This window comes from Rhea pennata, chromosome 3 (assembly GCF_028389875.1).
Source record: "Rhea pennata isolate bPtePen1 chromosome 3, bPtePen1.pri, whole genome shotgun sequence".
NCBI classification, from domain to species: Eukaryota; Metazoa; Chordata; class Aves; order Rheiformes; family Rheidae; genus Rhea; species Rhea pennata.
Genome location: NC_084665.1, coordinates 59,604,622 through 59,623,378, shown reverse-complemented (window position 1 = coordinate 59,623,378; position 18,757 = coordinate 59,604,622). Strand labels below are relative to the sequence as shown.

Below are 18,757 nucleotides of genomic sequence, written 5' to 3'. Positions count from 1 at the left end.
TAATCGCTGTAAAACAATCCACCTGGCACTCCAGGGATGTGTGGTGTTGACTACTATATAAAAGGTAATTCTCTACTGGCTGTATTAACTGAAAGTTAAATGCAGCCAAATGGCTATAAATATTGGAGGAAATAGGAACCTTGGCAACATGATTCCAAGAGTTATTTTGGGCCAAAGGCTGATAATGAAGCATCTTGAATTTTATATCTCAGTGGCTTGCCTTTAAGCGGCTGTAGATGTCTTTCCCTTCTGCTCACCCTGAAAGGAATGCCTGCATTTTTCCAGATGATCAGTTTAAACAGGTGCTATTTTGTAGTTTTCTGCTTTTCTGGCTTCCTGCTGCGTGTCAGTCTGCTGCAGATACAATCTCTGGTTGTCCCCTACCCATATGCTCTTCTGGGAGGGTACGGTAGGAGACAAGGCTGGCTTCAGGGTTTTAGTAGGGAGGCAGGTGCTGGGGAGGTCCTGCTTCCTCAATCTTTCCTCCCAAGTCTTATCTTCCCTCCTCCAGCCTTTTCCTTTCTGAGTTGCTTTTCCTTCTCTTCATCTCCATTTTAAAGTCAGTTCTGCCATGGACAAAAGTTAGTGTCTGCTAAGCAGATTAGTCATCTTATACTCCAAAAAGAGGGCACTGAGATAAGCTTCAACAGCCACTGCTCTACCCTATGCTTAGATTGCTAATGTGGTGGGTAGAAAATACTTAGGTACCAGCAGAGCCAATTTGATCACAAATTGGAGTCCTCTTTTAAATTTTGGTTATCTCCCCCCTTACTCCTGACAACTATTGGGGCAAGAAAACCACTGGAAAGATTGGGAAAGCACAGCTTTTACTGGGACGTCAGTTCTAAGGATGGAGCTCTTGGCTGGTTTGAGGAAGGCTGATTACACGCTGCTTGCTGCCTGTTCGTTCACTACAGAGTTTTTACAGCAAGCTATGAGACCCTGAATATTTGATGGATTTGGGATAATCCTATATGGGTACACATCATTTGGGATGCCTATTTGCATCTTTTCAGATTGCTATTGGAAGAGACACTTATCCTGGAAACTCAGACCAACATTAAGAATGTTACAGGCTCTTGACAGGGACGTTTTACAAAATAGAATTTAGAAGCTATGGACACTTTTGAAAATTAAACCTCTGCTATCTCAATTAGAAAGGTCTCCAAAATTTTTGAGATCAACTCCAGACTGGAAACTATTAATCTGGAAACTAATAGCCATCCAGGTGCAGGCTCTGTTATCTTTTAGAGCTACATTTTGCTGTTCTTATAGAATGAAGTTTTAGTTGCTGTTCTGTTCTCACCTAATTCAAAGCATTCTGACCATTGAAAAAACAATCAATAGTGAGCACAAATTTTCTATGTTTATGAGTGCTTCTGGTACTGTTGAAGAAGAGAGCAAGCAAAAACCAAATACATTTTAGCATCTGTAGGACACAAGTTTTACCGCCTATTGCATTAATTTTGCTGCACAGGAATGGATTTATTGCTCGAAAACTAGCAGACATGTTGAACCAATAGACTGCATCAGTTCTGAAAAAGTTGTTGATGTGTTTCATGGAGATAATTTTTTCTCTAAAATATGCCTAGAGAGTCCTTTATCTCCAGTGGAATCCTTACAATCTGCTGGCTTGAACATCTGCTTTTTAAAATATCCTCAAATGGAGATTTATTTTTACATGGATGACTGCAAATCTTCTGAAGGAACCACTTTAGTAGCTTAGCTAAACATTGGTCATGCCAAGAAAAATAAAATATATATATTCACAGACATACAGAAAGAGAAACACATTCTGGCAGTCTTCTTTGCTCTCACCCAAATCTTTTCTTTAACACAAAATGGAAATAAAAACAAAAATACATTCCATTCAGTGAGACACCATTTTCCTTTCAATAGCACTTCCTATTGCATGCAAAAATGCCAGAAAATGTAGGTGAGATCTGACCTATTCCTTTTCTGCCTTTGAACAACTGAATTTAGACCATCGACACCATGTGTGCATGAGCAACTTTTCAGTTGTTCTGCTTGGCTGTACAAACAGTTCAACAGTTTGTCTTTTCAATAGGAGTTCTGAGACAGATGAAATGCTTCAGGTCACTCGTGTTCCCAAGCGCACTTTTGTCCCTAGTAGGTGTAGTTTATGACAGCACCTCCTTATCCTTTCCTTTATGGTGCATTTGTGAAGGTTTTCTTTTTAAAAACAGATAGCTACCTGAAACACAGTATCACATTTTTCATAAATAAGGTTTATTCCCATAACATTTGAGATAGTCTTGGGGGAATGGTTTTGAAAATTTACGAAAGTGAAGAAAGCAGTGCAAACAAATGGTGAGCACAACCTCATATTGGTCCTCCTCATTTTCTGAATTGTTTAGTAGCTACATTAAACAGCTAGATCAAAACGTTAGGAAGAGAATCTCATTTGCATTTTTTAATGTAAAAAGAAAGTAGTATATGCTATAACAACACTTAGTTGCAGAATTTTACATAGCTTAATCCAAAAATGTTGTCACACTTTGTTTATATGAATACTTCTGTTTCTAGTTTACCAGGTGACTATTAATAGATGTTCCAGGCTAGTCCCTTTATGGTGTTTTCATCTTGTCCAGGTTTCCCTAGCAACATCATTTCAGTAATTTTCAGTACTACTAGCTTAGTTATCAATCCCTAGAGATCTATTCTATCTATGTATATAAACTTTCCAGACTTGTGGTCTATCAAGTCTGATATTCTGGTTTTGTCAGGGGTCAGTAGCAGCTGATTTGTAAGAAGGACTCAAATTTTTGAAGTAGCAGATATGAGAAATCTGGCTTACATATTTGGTCTCATTGTGTTTTCTAGAAGTCTCTGCTAATGGCTGCAGTATGAGGCTTTGTCTCCCTTCCGTTACTTTATTATTGTTAATCTGCTTCTGTGTATTTGTGTGTATCTGTATGTTTCTGTGTACCTATGTAGGAAATTTTTGGCCTTCTTTGAAGCTTTGCTTGGCTTCAACTTTGATTTGGCAATGCCACAATTAACTGTGTAGAAATGTCCTCTCCACACAATTATATTTTGTGTAGAGTTGTTCTTGTTAACAGTTTTGAATACGTGCCTCTCAGTTTGGTGGAGTGTCCTTTTATTTCGGTATTTGATTCTTTTACTTGGCTCATCTTTTCAGTTGTGGCTGGTCAGTAAGAAGCAGACTAGCACCAGTCCTTGTGTGAAAGAAGTTGCTTTTGGCGACTAGACAGTAGTACAAGATAACCAGCATAATGACTCCTGTAAAGGGGAGATGCTGCTACACACCTTTCAGAACCTTATTCTTTTTCTAAACCTTTCTTTACCTGATATCATGCCCCTATTAAATCCTCTCTAATTCATCTCCTAGTTCCTAATGATGGTTTGTAGATGTATCTGATCCCCTTCTGATTGTATTAACTCTTGATGAGACCAGTATGGCATAGAGGGCCCTAGGATGTGCTCACTACTTCTGATGCATCTGTAGCGAAGCTCAGTTCCAAGACTCATGTGCTCAAGGAATAATTTTGGCAGGTGAACGAGCAGCACAAATCTTGCACCATTCCCCTTTTGCATGCCATTTGCCTTTGGTTGCCTGCCTTTCCCTTTCACCATTGACTTGCCATTGTATTACCAAGCCTTCCTGGCTTGGTGAATGATTAGTCCCTTGAATGGACCAGGTGAAATAACTGTGCTGAGAAAGTCAAGGTAGTTCACTGCTCAGGCTCACTCCTGACTGTCTCCGGTTTTAGCACTGATGGATTTACTGAGTGCTTCAAGACAACTCTGTGGTCAAAAACTGATTTATGGCTTCTTTCTTCTTTCTTCTGCACTCTTGATTAGATCAACAGAGTGAATGTGAATAATGAGTGAAAGTGAATGTGCAACCTAACATGGAACGTTGCATTCAAAACTTGACATTCTTTTTCTTGCTCTTTTGTTTCCAGGCCTTGCCAGGTTTTGATCGCCTCATCACTTAGTTTTTGAAAGTAGTATTATATGAAAGACTCGCTTTCATACCTCAGGCTTGTTTTGATGCATATTTGATCAGATTATATCTGTTTTAGTCAGTTAGCATTTCAGCTGCGTGTCTACAGTATGTATAGCCTAAGAACAGGAATGATTTGGAATAACTATTTTTTTTTTGGTTTTGTTTTGTTTTTTTGTTTCTGGAAAACAGGATCAGCAGAAGTCCTCCTTGACCTCAACTCTGTCAAGTGAAGCATCTTGTTCTCTCTCCTCTCCTGAAAGCACTTTCAGCTCCCAAGAGTCGTCATCTTCCTTGATGTCCAAAGTGGTTTATCCTGAGAGGCAGTCCTGGCTTGACCTAGTTAACAGCTCTGCTGCAGAAGAGGGTGATCAGCCTTTAACCTTCTGTGTCCAGATTCACTCAGAGGAGCAGCCAGAAGTGGACTGTGGACAAGTGGCAGAAAACCAGGAGGTCCAGCCTGGTGGTGGATCCCCAAATTTTTTGATAACTCAAGATATGCATTGCCTAGCTGTGCTAGATGCAACAGAACAGAAATCACTAGCCAAAGGTGAGTGAAGAGATTTTGTCTGCAGTGCGATACAATGTAAAAGTTTCTTTTTTTTTCCTCTTTCCCTTTCTTTCCTTTATATGCTATACTGAAGCATTTTCTGGTGGCACATCCTTTATAACATCTGGTTTACTGTGCTTCAATAGATAACCTAGTATCTAAATGATAAATACTTTTAGATTTTTTTCTCAAATTTTGCCTAGATGTTAAAATCGTAACCTCTGTATAAAATCCTAATACAGACATTTTTATTGGCTTTGTATATTTTAAAATGTCTGACTTTCATTGGATAGAATTGAATCTAAATTTTAAGAAAGTCTCACAAGTAGGGGTGGAAGTGGACAATGTCTGGACTGCCACAGAACTGACATCCTAAGCAAAATGGCATGTGTAGGAAGTGGTGAATAGGGGGTAATGTCAATCCACATTTAAAAATGAAAGGAGTTACTTTCACTTTCACCACATGTTCTGTATTGATTTTACTGAACTTCCTCATAATCAAGAGGAAACATGTGCAATCCTGAATCAGAAAGTCATTTAAGACTGGACGTTATTTAAGCATATGCGTGTTTGCATTGATATCCTAATACTGAAATATACTGCTAAATTAAAAATATGGTACTTTTTCCAGAATTTGGTTGTTGTTTCTTTAATAACTCTACTGCCATAGTAAGGCCATGTGCCTTGCCTTTTGAGCTTTGGGGAACTGAAAGTAGTGAGCCTAGCAGAAATGGTGTCCCTAAAGAAATACATAGTAAATGCATTGTCTTCAGTAATTTGACTTCCTGGATTAAATTTATACATGTAATGTCTTTGGGAAACATTCTTTGGGTGAACTGAGGGATTTCCAGGTTACATATGAGCCCATATTTAGGTACATTCAGATGAACTGTTGGAGTGTATGCTGTATATGACATAGTGGCTTAAAGATCCCATTAAGCAAGGTTCAATGGTTGCTCTTTAGAAGAGTAAACATCACCTTTTGCTTAAAATATGTTACTATGGCATTCTCAGAAATCCTGCAATAATGCTCAGGGTGATGCTTACCATAGTAACTGTACGGGTACTGACAAGTACTTTTATGGATGGTCATAGATTTAGCCTGACAGATTTATAATTATTTAAAGCACATTTTTATAGGCTGAAATCATATAATGATACAGTAATACTTACCAATAAAATTAAGATTGAAATATAAATCCAGACACATTTTGTTATATTCCTAACATTTGGAAGGTGATTTAATTGTCTGAAAAATATTTTTAGGGAAATTAATATTTCCATCTGCTCACTCCGTAGCAGGCAGCTTTTCCTTGATTGTGGAACACTTCCACTCTAACCATTCTGGTGATCTGTGATGAAATTCCAGAAATAGATCATTGCAATGAGATAGTCGCTATGGAAACTGTATAACCTCACTAGTTACTCTCTGCATCATAACTTGTTGTTGAGCCAGTAAGAGGTGCTCTGTATATGTGTTTTTCTTTCCTTTATCAAGTCTGCATGGTATGGGGAGGGGATGGAGAGTGTTTGCAACTTTTTCTTACAGTGGCCTGTGGAAAAATAATGAAAAAAATTGCAAGGAGATTAACTAAGCTACCTCAATTTGAGAATATGAGATGGAAAAAAGGACTAATGTACAGTAGCAATTCAGTTCAAAATGAAAGTTATTGGAAAGGATGTAATTCTGATTCTATGGCTTATTCTCCATGAATTTTTACCTCCAACTAGTTAATATGGATATGCATGAATCCTATGAGATGAATTTCAAGTGTGGAGTATAAGCTAGCTGCCAAACCGTATTATTTACCATGAGCCATAAGAGCACGATAGAGTGATCTGCTGTGAAACAAGGAGAGTGCATGCCTCAATCATCTGCTAGTGCAATCAGTATTGTGTGCTTTATGATGCTTCTCCATAGTGCATTTCTCTCCACTCTGCGTGTTTTAGAGTAATTGGACCGTGTGCAAAAGGAGACGGGACCGTCTTGTGTTAGTACATGTTCTGAAAGCATTTGTCCAGTGTTGTGCAAAGCCTGTACTTGCCTGTACTGTTCTTTTTACAACAGCTACGCATTCTTTGAACACTCTCACCTCACAACGTTCAAGCACGTGCATGCTTTCTGCTCCTCCTTATGAGGAGTGAAATAACTTGTCACACAGTCTACTTTGTGGCCATGCTCTGCTTAGCAAATGCCCCATGTGAAGTTATTTGCAGCTGATAGCTGCTGAGCATTGAGGTGAAAGTTTTCAAGAACTGAAGAGCACTTTTACTGGCAAAAGACAGAAACAGAGATGAAAATGAGAAAAGCTGTGAGCTAGGAGGAAGAGCAGCTATGACTTTGTGGGAAAAGCTTGTCATGAAAATACCAGAAGAGTACAGAAATATTAGCTATGAATTAAACAATGAAAGGAAAGTTTCATAAAGAATATCAAATGGCCCAAACCTCTGTGAGAAAAATGAAAGATTCAACTAAATGATAATGGATTATTTTTTGAATGAAAACTCTGAAACGAAATCTGCTAAACAACTCTGTCATGTGCAAGGAGATGTACGAGATGACATTTTGAAGGCCTTTCCAGCCTTACTCTTCCTGATTTTATGAATGTTTTCAGCCTTATTCACAGCTCTGATTTTTGAGGAAAGTTTATATACCAGAGTAACACAGAATACAAGAAAAGACAAAATTTAACAGCATTTTCTTTTGACATGAAATCAGATTTACATTTACTTTGTGGGAAAAATAATATTTCAGTATTGTGGCCTGATACAGGTACAGAGACAAAGGATTCAAAACTCTTACAACACACAAAAATTTAAAGGCAAACAAGCAACAGTTAAGAATATAAACAAGTATCTGACTACGTGCGCTGTATCCAGAAGCTGGCCTTGCCTCATCCAGGATGGCCAGACGCTCTCTGCAGCCAAACTTCGTCTTTTGTATTTCTCCTGGCAACTGCTGGAAGAAAAATTAAACCATCATCATCAGAAAAAACAATAACAAAAGGAAGCTTCAGAAATTGAAAGGTTACTACAAGAGAACAGGAATATGTGTTTGCATGTAGTTAAGGATCTTCTACTATAGCAATAACATCCTTCTTCCTTACATTTCCTTAAGAATTTATGTTCATGATCAAGTGAAGTTAATGGATCTTGGCAAGAAATTCCTGTGGTACCATCTTTTATTTCACAGTAGCTTGTAGAAGAGCTGGCATGTGCTCTGATATTCTGGGAAACCTCAAAAATATTTCACAAAACATTTGAAATTTATCTAGGTTGATTTTGTGGGAAATAACTGGTTAAACAGGAGCTGGATGCAATCAATTCCTTCTTTTTTTCAGAACTGACATCCTCTTCCCCTCTTGAGTTTGCTTGTGCCAGTAATAGCTAGAACAGATCTTCTGGTGTTCTCTGGCCCCTTTGTTCCTGCTGCAGAAATTTCAAAAAAACATGCTAGATTATGATTGCTTAGACCAACAGATTTGCCTATAGTGAGGATAATTGTATGGAAAAACAGTGGTATTTGAATGATTATTTTGCTTCTCATCAAAAAGACTTTAGAAATCATAGTGCAAATTATATTGTTGCAGTTTTCAGAACTTGGAAAAAGATACTTAAATGTGTTGTTTCCAGACAGGTCAGAGTTTACTAAAAACGGTATCTCTCTTTGTGGAGGAATACAATATACTGTTATATACAATATACTGAATACAATATACTGTATACAATATACAGTATACTGTTGTAGCTAAGAGCATCTTACTATTGGTGGTAATGTATTTTTTCCTGTCCTTTTCTCCCACTTTCTCCTATCTCATAGTTTAGTAGTTCTGCATTTGTCAGTGAGGAATTTGCCTAAGCTATGCACTCTTAAATGGAGTTTTCTATTCTATAGTTCTACGCAAAATGTGATTTCCCCACAATGTCATCATATTCTCACTGAAAAGTTCACTACTACTGTGGAGAGTAGACACTGTGTGCATGTGTGTATGTGTGAGGTGAGGGAGGAAGGGAGTTAAATTTTTCTCCTCCTTTATCCCCAGTCTAGGTCTATATGCTGTTGCATTGGCATAAAAATGTTTAGCAGAATCAGAAATAGAGGTGTTACCACAGCCACAAGAAGCTCATACAAGTGGGAAAGACAGGGAGAAGAAGCAGTTTTTTCCGTAGAATTAATCCACAGTTGGAGAGCTGTGAGAGCTCAGTGTTAGAGGGTGGGAGAACAAGTGTTTAAATCTTTGGGGTTCAGTTTAGAGATACGTTCAGCAAGATATGCTCTGTTGGAAATAATTTTCAATGCAAAATGTTCTTTCTGCAAAACATTGCCAATGTCTATTTCTTTACCGCTGGGAAGCATTAAGCTTGGTTTTTCACAGCTGCTTCTTGGAAAGCATTTAAGTTATGAATTTGCAGGTAGACTTCTGTGTTGCTGCGGCAAAGTGGGGAGTCTGAATACCTTGATGTCTCCCACTTGTGGCAAGTTGGCTGAAGGGAAGGTGGAAGCTGAAAACTGAGGACATGAAGAACTAGTATACTCAGTCTTGTGGCAACTTGCTTTTGTCTGTGATATCTCCTGTTTGGTAAGAGGGAAATTCCTGATAAGCGGCACCAAGCCTCAAAATTCTGTGTCACTTTTCCTGAAAGAGGACTAGTGAGAGGTTCTCACTAGCCTAAATGGAATGGGGGTTCTCACCCCACAATGGAATATCTCTTTCTCTGAAATGTTGAAATAGCTTAGGGAAAGACTTTGTTTTTGTCAGCACAGCTCTGGTTCTGTTCCACTTTCCCCATCGTGCAGTCTGACAAAGTTAAGAGCCATGATATATAATTTTTCAAGGAGTACTATGAGGCTTAGGAGGCTGAGAGACTCATAGATGAAAGGGACTGTGCAAGAGCCCAGTAAAACTGATCCTTCCTTAATTTTCTTTGGATGTTTTTGTGGGAGAAAAAGCACAAAACACACTACAAGTAGTACTTTCTTCATTTACTTTCCTGGCGTTAGGAGGTTTGTGAAATACTGTAATAGACCATTAAAGAATGTGTGAGTGATGAGAAATGTTTTCTTATCACAGATCTTTTTACTGTGCTTTTAATTGATTTGCTGATATAATGCCTCTCCACTGTTTCCATGACCTCTCCTATTTACAGATTTATGCACTGAATCTAGTATGTTTAGTAACAGTTTTAAGCCTGCAAAGCACTGGGCTTTTTGAACTTGGCTCAGGGGAACTCAGGATATTTAGGCTAAAGGCCAGACGAGCATCAAATATTCTGAGGAGGAGGTTTAATTTAAGGAGGTTTATTGGCAGATTTACTGTCTGTAAATAGCAATATTTGTTTATATACAAAACAAAACCAGCGTTCGCTTATATACAAAATCACAATATTAAGATACTTTTCTTAAACTGTTGTGAGAGAAGCTCATTGCTTATTAATGTAAGTAAAAAGGTAGACAAAAGTACTTGCGTCTGGCTCTACATAGCCTGTAGGTTTCATTCATCCTTTGTTTCCTGAAATTCTGTTCAGCCTCTTCACTGTCACGCTTTCTACGCACCTGATCTCCGGAATCTCGTCCGTTCATGTCCCTGTGAAGTTAGCTGACCTGATCCATCCTTTCAGTGGTCGGAGTAGGGAAAGAGTAGGATGTAAGAGGGGAGTTTTTCAAGGTTGCAAGCTTGAAAGAATTCAGAAGCTGAGTTCAGAGTGCGGATCATGTGGAGAGAGCCTTCTGCTGGGGTTTTCTGGCCTGAACTACTACTGTTCTTTATATGCCAAGTACTTCTGTTCTGCCTACCTCCAACCACCAATGCATAAGAGATATTAGAATATTTAGAATGGAAGATGCATGTTCAGAGAGGGTGTTTTATCATACTTGGTATTTCCTTACACTTTTAGGACAGGGAAGCATCATGAGTTAGCTTCAAAAAAATGTCCAGAGCAGGCATTATAGTCCTTTTGGCTCCGCTCCCCTTTTTTTTCAAAGTTGCTGGACAGAGTCAATGCATTTCTTTTTTATTTTTATATACTTTTTCTTGGATATCCATCAAGTGGATCTGATATAGCTGAATTTATCTCTGAAAATGATACTGTGTACAGTCCCGATGGGTGATGTCTGCAGCACACCTGAGCCAGTCCTATGCAGGAGCTGGTTAATGAAACAGCTGCTTCATCCCAAGTAAGTAGGCAGGAAGCTAGTTATAATTACAAGCCTAATGGCATGAGCTGACAATTTTCAGGAAATACTACTGCTGTGTATTACACCTTACATGTGCATTTTTTTCTATTTCCTGCAGTCTGTTAAATATACAACAGTTCTCCTTCTCCTCCCCCAGCACTGCACCAGCGAAGGAAGCTATATTTAGTTCTTGTCAAGGTACAGCAGCCTTTTTATAATCGCAAAGTAATGAAAGAAAGCCAGCAACAGATTGAAGACAAATATTTGTAACATATCATAAACCTTTCCTTTAACCTAAATATTTAGAAGAATGGGGGTGTAGGAGGATGCTGTAACTTCTTAAAACATGAAAAAGATAAGAAGCAGACTCCTGAGTGTGCTGACATACTGGACAGCTATTCAGCTACAGCATTTCAGGCCTAATCCAGCTCACGTAGGCAAAACAAAGCTTTCTTATTTGCTTTAGCTGGTGCAGGGTGAAGATCTTTAATGCTGTGGTGAGTGTAATGTAGAAAGGACCAAATTTTTGCTCTTGGCCTGCTCCTTTATGCTTCCCCTCCACCCCCTTTTAATGCATCACTTTTCAATTGCAGCCATCCTTGGATATGGCTTGGCACAGGCAAAGTGATGGTAGCACAACGGTGGTTTGCAGTCCTGAATGCATTTACTGACCTTGGATGGCTCTGGAGGATGCTCTTGGAATCCTTCTCCAGAGGGACTTTTTGCTGCAGCAGGAGAGAGCAAAGGGACTTCTTCCTTTTGTTCAGAAATTGTTTACTGAATGAAGATAATTTAGAAAAGTCGATATTTAACTTTTTTTTTTTTTTTTTTTTAAAAAAAAAAAAAAAAAAAAAGCACAGATAGCTCTATTGGCACATGGAGGACTGCATTTAAGAAGAACCACCACCATTACCCCCAGTGAAATAAAACTGAATATTATCCCAGTGGAGAATTAAAGGACTCATTAGCACCCTAAAACTCCAATAATGTTAAGATTTTCCTGTAGTAAATACTGAAATAGAAAAGCTTGCAGTGTGGACTGAGGGATAACAGTATCTGGTCCTATCATCTAAATGAACTGCACAGTTTGTTGCAGAAAATGGCCTTCTGTTTATATGTGCCCATCTATGCTTGGTACTTTTTTAGCTCTGGCCTATTCATTTTTAAGTCCTCTCCTCCCCCCCCCCGCCCCCCAAAAAAAAAATTACTCTGCTTCAGTTTTTATATTATTTTATTCTACTTAATTCTCAACAGCTTGCTGGGTTTTCCTCTTTTTTTTTTTTTTTTTTTTTTTTTTTTTTCCTGCCATGGAAGAATGTGCCACACCTTGGGAGCCATCAGAGTGAAAAGAATAATGAAAATGAAGATAATGAAAGCTTCATTATGAAGGGCCACACAGAAATTGCGACCATAAAAATTTTACTAAAAAAGCCCCCCCCCCCATTTTTTTTACTCTAACATTATTACTTTTTAACTTGGCTAAGATCCCTAAGATCCCTTCTGATGGCTGAACTTAATGATTCTGCTATGTGCTGCCATATTCACATTTTCATGTTAAATTTATTCTTTTCTTTGCAGATCAGGGAAAATGCCCCAATGATGAGATGGAGCGGCTTTATAAGTCGTTAGAACAAGCGAGCTTGTCTCCCATTGGTGATCGTCGGCCTTCAACCAAGAAAGAGCTTAGGAAGTCATTTATCAAACGTAGCAAAAATCCTTCCATTAATGAGAAACTCCACAAAATTCGAATGCTGAATAGCACACTAAAGGTGAGGTTACAGAGTAGAGCCAAGGTTTCTTTCCTGAGAGAAACACGCACTTTGGCTGAAAAAAGAAGCAAGCCTGGACTTCAGCCAGACTCTAATTACATATTTGTTTAAAGCTCCAGAGAATTTGATTTAGCTTTTGAAATTGTTTTCTACTTTATTCTGAACATCAATCTACGCTTTGCTGTTAAATTTGAACTGGAAGCAGAGGCAATAGTTCAGAAGGGCCTCTTTTTGCAGAAGTTTCAGCCATTTGGAAAATTTAGTAAGGAAAGTTCCTTTTATTTAGCTGGAAAATTTGCAAGCTTAGCTTAATGCACTAAATAGGAAAGCCTTTAGCAGAAAGAGTATATTAATGATAAAGGACAAGAAAACAACCTTGAGCCAAAAAAGTTTTCCTTATGTGCTTATTGGAGAATGCACAGGATGTGCCAAAGCTATTGTAAAGATCTCCCGTAACTAAAATATTTTTAATAACAAAAGCATCCTGCTTTTATGTTGGAAATGTATCATGAACCGGAGGGGAGAAGGGAAGGGTTCATGGAACATTTAATGAAAGGGCCAATAAATCTGTCTGGAATATGGGGATTAATGAGGCTATTTACTTGTCAGCATCATTTTGGCTGTCATGGAATTTCAAATCCTGCTTCTGAGGGAAACAGAAAACTTAACCATAGCATTTAAATTATAAACAGAAGAAAGAATAAATGTGAAGTTGGGACTTCACTTATTTCTTTTTTTGTTCACTAGAAGCAGGGATTGTGTAACTTATTTCAAAAGAGTGCATTCGACTTCAGGCATTCTACTCTGGAGGAATATATGTAAAAAAAAATCCTATCAGCACAGTCATTGATTTGATTATTAGTTGCAACGTAAGGCTTGGCTTTGGCACTGAGGCCTGTGTTGAACTTGCTGAAGATACACCTGAAAAAACAAGCTGGACCATAAGAATTCTACCTGTTGTAGAGCTTCCAGGCTTGGTATGAGAACTGAGTGAAATAACTCCATAAATTTCCTCTGTGTTGGTGAGTCTGAAGTGAAACATTACCGACTGTAGCGTTACTCTTCTATATCAGCAATAAAGTAAGCCCATCATCATACAGCAGAAAGATAGTTAAGTAGTATTCCTATTTTATGGGATAGGAAACTAAATGTAGAAGCATACTGCAAGGTTTTTCCCCAATAGGAGCCTCCTTAATAAATCTAAGAGCCAGTTAGCACAAAACAGAGTAGGATAATCAATGTCATCAGTATAATGCTGAATGGAAGCCCAAAAGCCTTACTGCTGCACGTCAGCAAGAAGGAGAGCTTTGCACTGATTTAACACAGGAGTATTGTACGAATTGTGATTAGCAGTGTTTATAAGCTTAGGCTTGTCTTATGCTTGTATTTAATACGGAAAAATCATTTTTGGAGTGTTCATAATACAGAAAATGTGTTGGTTTTTTTTCACTCTTCTCAAACTAAGAAATTGGAGTATTGACAAGACAAATATAGCACAGACATTTTCTCACAGACACAAACAAGATTCTGTGCACAACAGTGTTTAGTTAGCCTGTCTGAAAGGCAAATGCTTGGAGTGGGGAAGTTGTGTATACTTTGCATCAGTGGGATTATATTCTTTTAACATATAATATGAGACAGGAGATAACAAAGTCATCTTTTGGAAATTTTGAAATCAATTTTTTTTTCTCCTGATCAATGTTTACTTTGCTTTCATTAAAATCTCTTAGTCTAAGAGATGTGATTTATTCAAGATTCAGTGCAAATCTTATTTTGGACTTTTGACTCTATAGCTTTAACAACAGATTAATGTTGCTGCCACAATGTATCATTAACAAAAAAAACTTTGAATGGTTTGGAATAGAGGGAGGCTGTGCACAAATGTGACATAGGTTGGGGGGAAATAGCTTTAGTGCTACAGAAAAATCTATAGCCTGGCTTTTTGCCACCAAGTTTGCCCATTTCAAATACTTTTCCCTTCTCTTTCCTTCCCATCTTGTCCTCCCCTCTTAGGCTAATAGCAGATATCTCTGTACCTGTGCTAGAAGCCCTCTTACTAAGGCTGGCACTAAGTTTTTGGGTAAGGTCTATATAAACCAACATTTCCTGTTTCAGAGGTGGCTCAGGCATCACATGGATTAGGGTAGTTGAAATAATGGTCGAAAGGAACAACTGACTCTGCAAATTCTACTGCCTGCTAATCTTTATTTACTACTTCTCCTCTTTCTCACTCCCTTTTCTTAAGTCTCCCTGATATGGTTTGGGATATGGATGTGAGAGCAGCCTATTGCTAATGTCAGGAAGTGTCTGGGATTTGTGGGAGTGTTTTCAAGGTGTTTTCAAGACAGCCACTATCCCAGAGTGTCCTTGGGCTCAATGAATCTGGTGGCAGTAGGAGAAGATGGCAAGAACTATGGAGGAGATGAAGCCAGGCAAAACCAGTAGAGATTTATGCAGTTAGCATGCAGTTAACAAATTGTATCAGCTAGGTGGGACTTCTCTGTCCTGTGATCTACTGTGTGGACAGGCAATAATGCCTGGAAAAGCAAAATGGTGCATTGTGACGGAGAATGTGAGGATATCAAACTTCTCAGTCTCTATCAGTCCAAGATATAGGAGCTGCTCCTCTCTGAGATCTGAGACTAGATTCGTTAATAAAAGCTAGTGGTAGTACTATTAACATCCACATGAGCTCTAATGACCAGTGAGCTACACTACCACATCATGGATTATGTCCAAAATTATTTTCTGTCCAGCTCCTGGAAAAGAGACATTTGTAATGTGCCCAGGGAGCAGGTATTTTTTGAGAAAGACAGGAATGGGCTGAGTTAGCACATATGTCCAGTGGACTTTTATGTCCAGTTTTGTGTGAGCACTAACATTTTGTGAGATAGCATCTAATCTAGTAGATCTAATTAGATAGCCATCTAATTTTCACAACTTTTCTTTCACAGTTTTGCAAAGAATCTTGAAAAATATATATGTGAAATTATAATCCTGGCTTCAGTTGGGAGAAATTTCTGCCATTGATTTAACTTTGATAGTCTGTTATAAAAATGGGAACAAATTGCTACGATGGATAACTGGCCATCTCCATGTGGCATGGTTCTGTAATGTTGATAAATTGTTTTCATTACAGATAATAAGCCTGGATTTTTTTTTTTTTTTTTTTTTTTTTTTTTTTGGTGAGAAGTAACCACTTGTTCTCTTCCTAGTGTAAAGAACATGACCTGGCTACAATTAACCAGTTGCTAGAGGACCCAAAGTTGACGGCAATGAAGTACAGAGAGTGGAAGAACACAAACATCATGCTAGTTCAAGATATCTATCACCAGCAGGATGCCCAGGATGTGTCCACAGAGAACAGCGAGGAGCAAGAGATGACCGCACTGTGTGTTGCTGAAAGCACTATCTGAGGCTCTGGGTCCGTGGTACACAGCGAGATTTTCCTCCACTGGTCTTCACATATGGGCATTTTAAAGTGCTGCATTCTGAGGTTTGTTTTTCCAAGTGTTCTTCATAAGGAAAACAACTCCTTCTCCAAAGCTTTAATTCCTCTTGCACAACTTATTTCATATTGAAAGAGTGAATTGCCCGAATTAAAAAAAGCATGTCTGTGTCTGAGCCATATATCTAAGAAGAATGCTATCTGAAGCAGAGAAGAGATGTTTTTCCATCTTGGGAGAAGCGAATAGAATGTGTGCCGCTCCTGGAATTCAGAGCGGTGTCTGTGCACTGCACGGATGTCAGACACTGGGGGTCATTCTAACCGTGTCACTTACTGATGAAGGAAGCTACAATAATACCATAAGGATGTAATCTACTCTCTACTTTTTCACACTGCGTGCAAGGTAACCTGAAAGAAGTATTTTTGTCCCCACATTCATTCACTTTGACTGAGTGAGTTACCGGTTTAAACTGAGACAAATAGAATAGTAATTATGCATGAGTCTATATTACAGACAACCGTCAGGCACTCAGTCTGTGCCCTGCCTGATGTCTTAAAAGTTTCACATTTATTTATGGACCAGACCAAAGTACTGTCTTTCTACATCAAGAGGAGAATGTCTTTCGGTATGTTTGGTGACATACAAATTTCTTGTTAATAAGGCAAATGATATTTCAACTTTTCTTATGGACATGGCAGAACTTCCCTGAGGACTGTTTGCTTCTTACATATTTTTCACAATACTGAATATATAAGGTACAAGTTCATCCCAAATTCCTAACTGGTAAAGTGATAAAATCCCCTAAGCAGAAGCTAAATACTTAGATTCCTGCTGCAGAACTGAAAGTGTAAAATATAGCTGCAAATATTTTTGTACATATATGTCATTTTATGGCTTATATGAATGTGACCATGTACTGTATATATGTTCTATTTATATATTTATATATGCTGAATTTCCTAATGTAGATAGGAACATATGGACCACACCCACAAGATGCGAGTGCTTACATGTTGACGTGAAGTGAAATGTCTTCTTGTTCTTTGTGCTGTTATTCTTTTAAGAATGAATCACAGTAATGACTCTATAACTGAGAGTGCACTGGGACTTCTACTGTAACTTCTTCTTGCTACTTTCAATCTAGCTTTGAGACTTGAAAAATATCTGTATAATTTCAGGTAGGAAAATGTGCTTTCTAGAAAATGTCATAGTCCCACACTAGACAAACAAAAATAAGTATGTTAAGAAATTTTGCTGTAGGCTTATAATTTTTCAGCCTCACTGTTCTCAGCACAAGGTTTGTTTTTGTCTTCCCATCTTGAGCATGTGTTCAAGTATGAGGAACTTTGTGGAGTGCTGAATTTTGAAAAGCAAGAGTTAGCTCATCATTCTCAAATTAATGCTATTACCAGAACTGTGGGAATTTGCACTTCTGTTGGATATTTTGTAAAGATGTGCTTTATCATTACTTTTAATGCGTCTTACCTTTTAAAGTAAAATACGCAATACACACATAAACATATTCACTTGCCTTTAAGTATATTATGCTGTATTATAATTTTGATTAAGAAAGCAAATGCCAATAGTTTTTTTTAGGAGAAAATGAATCTTTTCCTTCTGCTTTGCAGTAAGTCTGATTTAGCTATTGCATTTTTAACACTCAGCAACTTGCCCTTTTAAACAGAGACATAGAATTATGTCCTGATGCATCCCAAAATGCCAGTTAGCGCTGGGTTGAGTGTAGGAACTGGGATGTAAGTGGCAAGCTATAAGGAAGGGGAAACAGAAGGAAGAATGTGGGCTTCTTTGATGCAAGCTTTAATAGGAAGGGGGGAATGGACACAGAAGATGGGGGTTGATTGAATAGAGAAGCATGGCTGCCCTGGGGATATCATCACTGCCTCAGATATAAAAGAGGGTAGGAGTATCAGGGTCAGGACTGATACTGGGTTAGGGGACTAGTCTGCTGGTGGGGAATAAAAGCTGACTGAGACTTGAAAATGGGTGACAATGACTAAATGGAGAAGAAGACAAAAAAAAAAAAAAAAAAAAACCCAGCTGGTTAAAATGCTAATGTTTTCAGGAAATTGTCATATGTGAGTGAATTCATAATTTCACTAATTCTAACTAGAAGTTGATGAAAATTAAGAAAGCTCAAGAGCTGGTGGAAGTTGGTTTTCAGTAATGCCTTGTTAAAAAATTGAACCCATCTGAAGATGTTTTATCTTTCACCATTCCCAGAAGTCTCGTTGGACAGCAAGTGTCTGCAAGCGTCCGGCTCCCACACTGAATTCTTCAAAGCAGCTGTGGAGGTGGAGAGGGATTGCCTGTGAATTTGGCGTGTTGATTAACTACTCAGCACACTTTAAAATATATGAGCGTAGGGATGAATCTGCTTTGTCCATCTCAATTTTAAGAAGGTGGTGCTAAATAACTGGTAAATAACGGAGGTCCAATTGTATGCACATTTTACTCTTGCAAGTGCAGACCATTCTGTTTCTCATGAAACAAAGCATATAAACACTTAAAAAAAAAAAAAAAAAAAAAAAAAAAAAAAAAAAAGCCTCTTCTCTACTCAGATCTTAAAAACAAGCACATGCTTAAATGCTCTATTGAATAGGGCCAGACTAGTCAGTGCCACGCAGTCCCAAGCAGATCCTTGTCAACCCCCTTCGTTGAAGTAAATGTGCATTGTACAAAGGTGCTCACTGTCTGGCCTGTACCCACTGTGTAGGCTCTTGTACACACCGGGCTTATATTAGCATATACAACTGTGGGAGCAGTTGTGCCAAATACGGAGAGAGACAAATGTCCTTGGGTTGT

General features: G+C 38.3%; 1 protein-coding gene across 1 annotated transcript in view; it reads left to right on the top strand.

The window, feature by feature from the left end:
* Positions 1–18,490, top strand: part of IPCEF1 (interaction protein for cytohesin exchange factors 1) — a 37,546-nt gene extending 19,056 nt beyond the window's left edge. Inside the window, exons 6-8 of the mRNA XM_062572403.1 lie at positions 4,184–4,541; positions 12,295–12,485; positions 15,701–18,490. Of these exons, the coding sequence (XP_062428387.1) occupies positions 4,184–4,541; positions 12,295–12,485; positions 15,701–15,901 (750 nt within the window). The 3' untranslated portion in view covers positions 15,902–18,490. The remainder of the gene's footprint in view (positions 1–4,183; positions 4,542–12,294; positions 12,486–15,700) is intronic.
* The last annotated feature ends 267 nt before the right edge of the window (positions 18,491–18,757 follow it).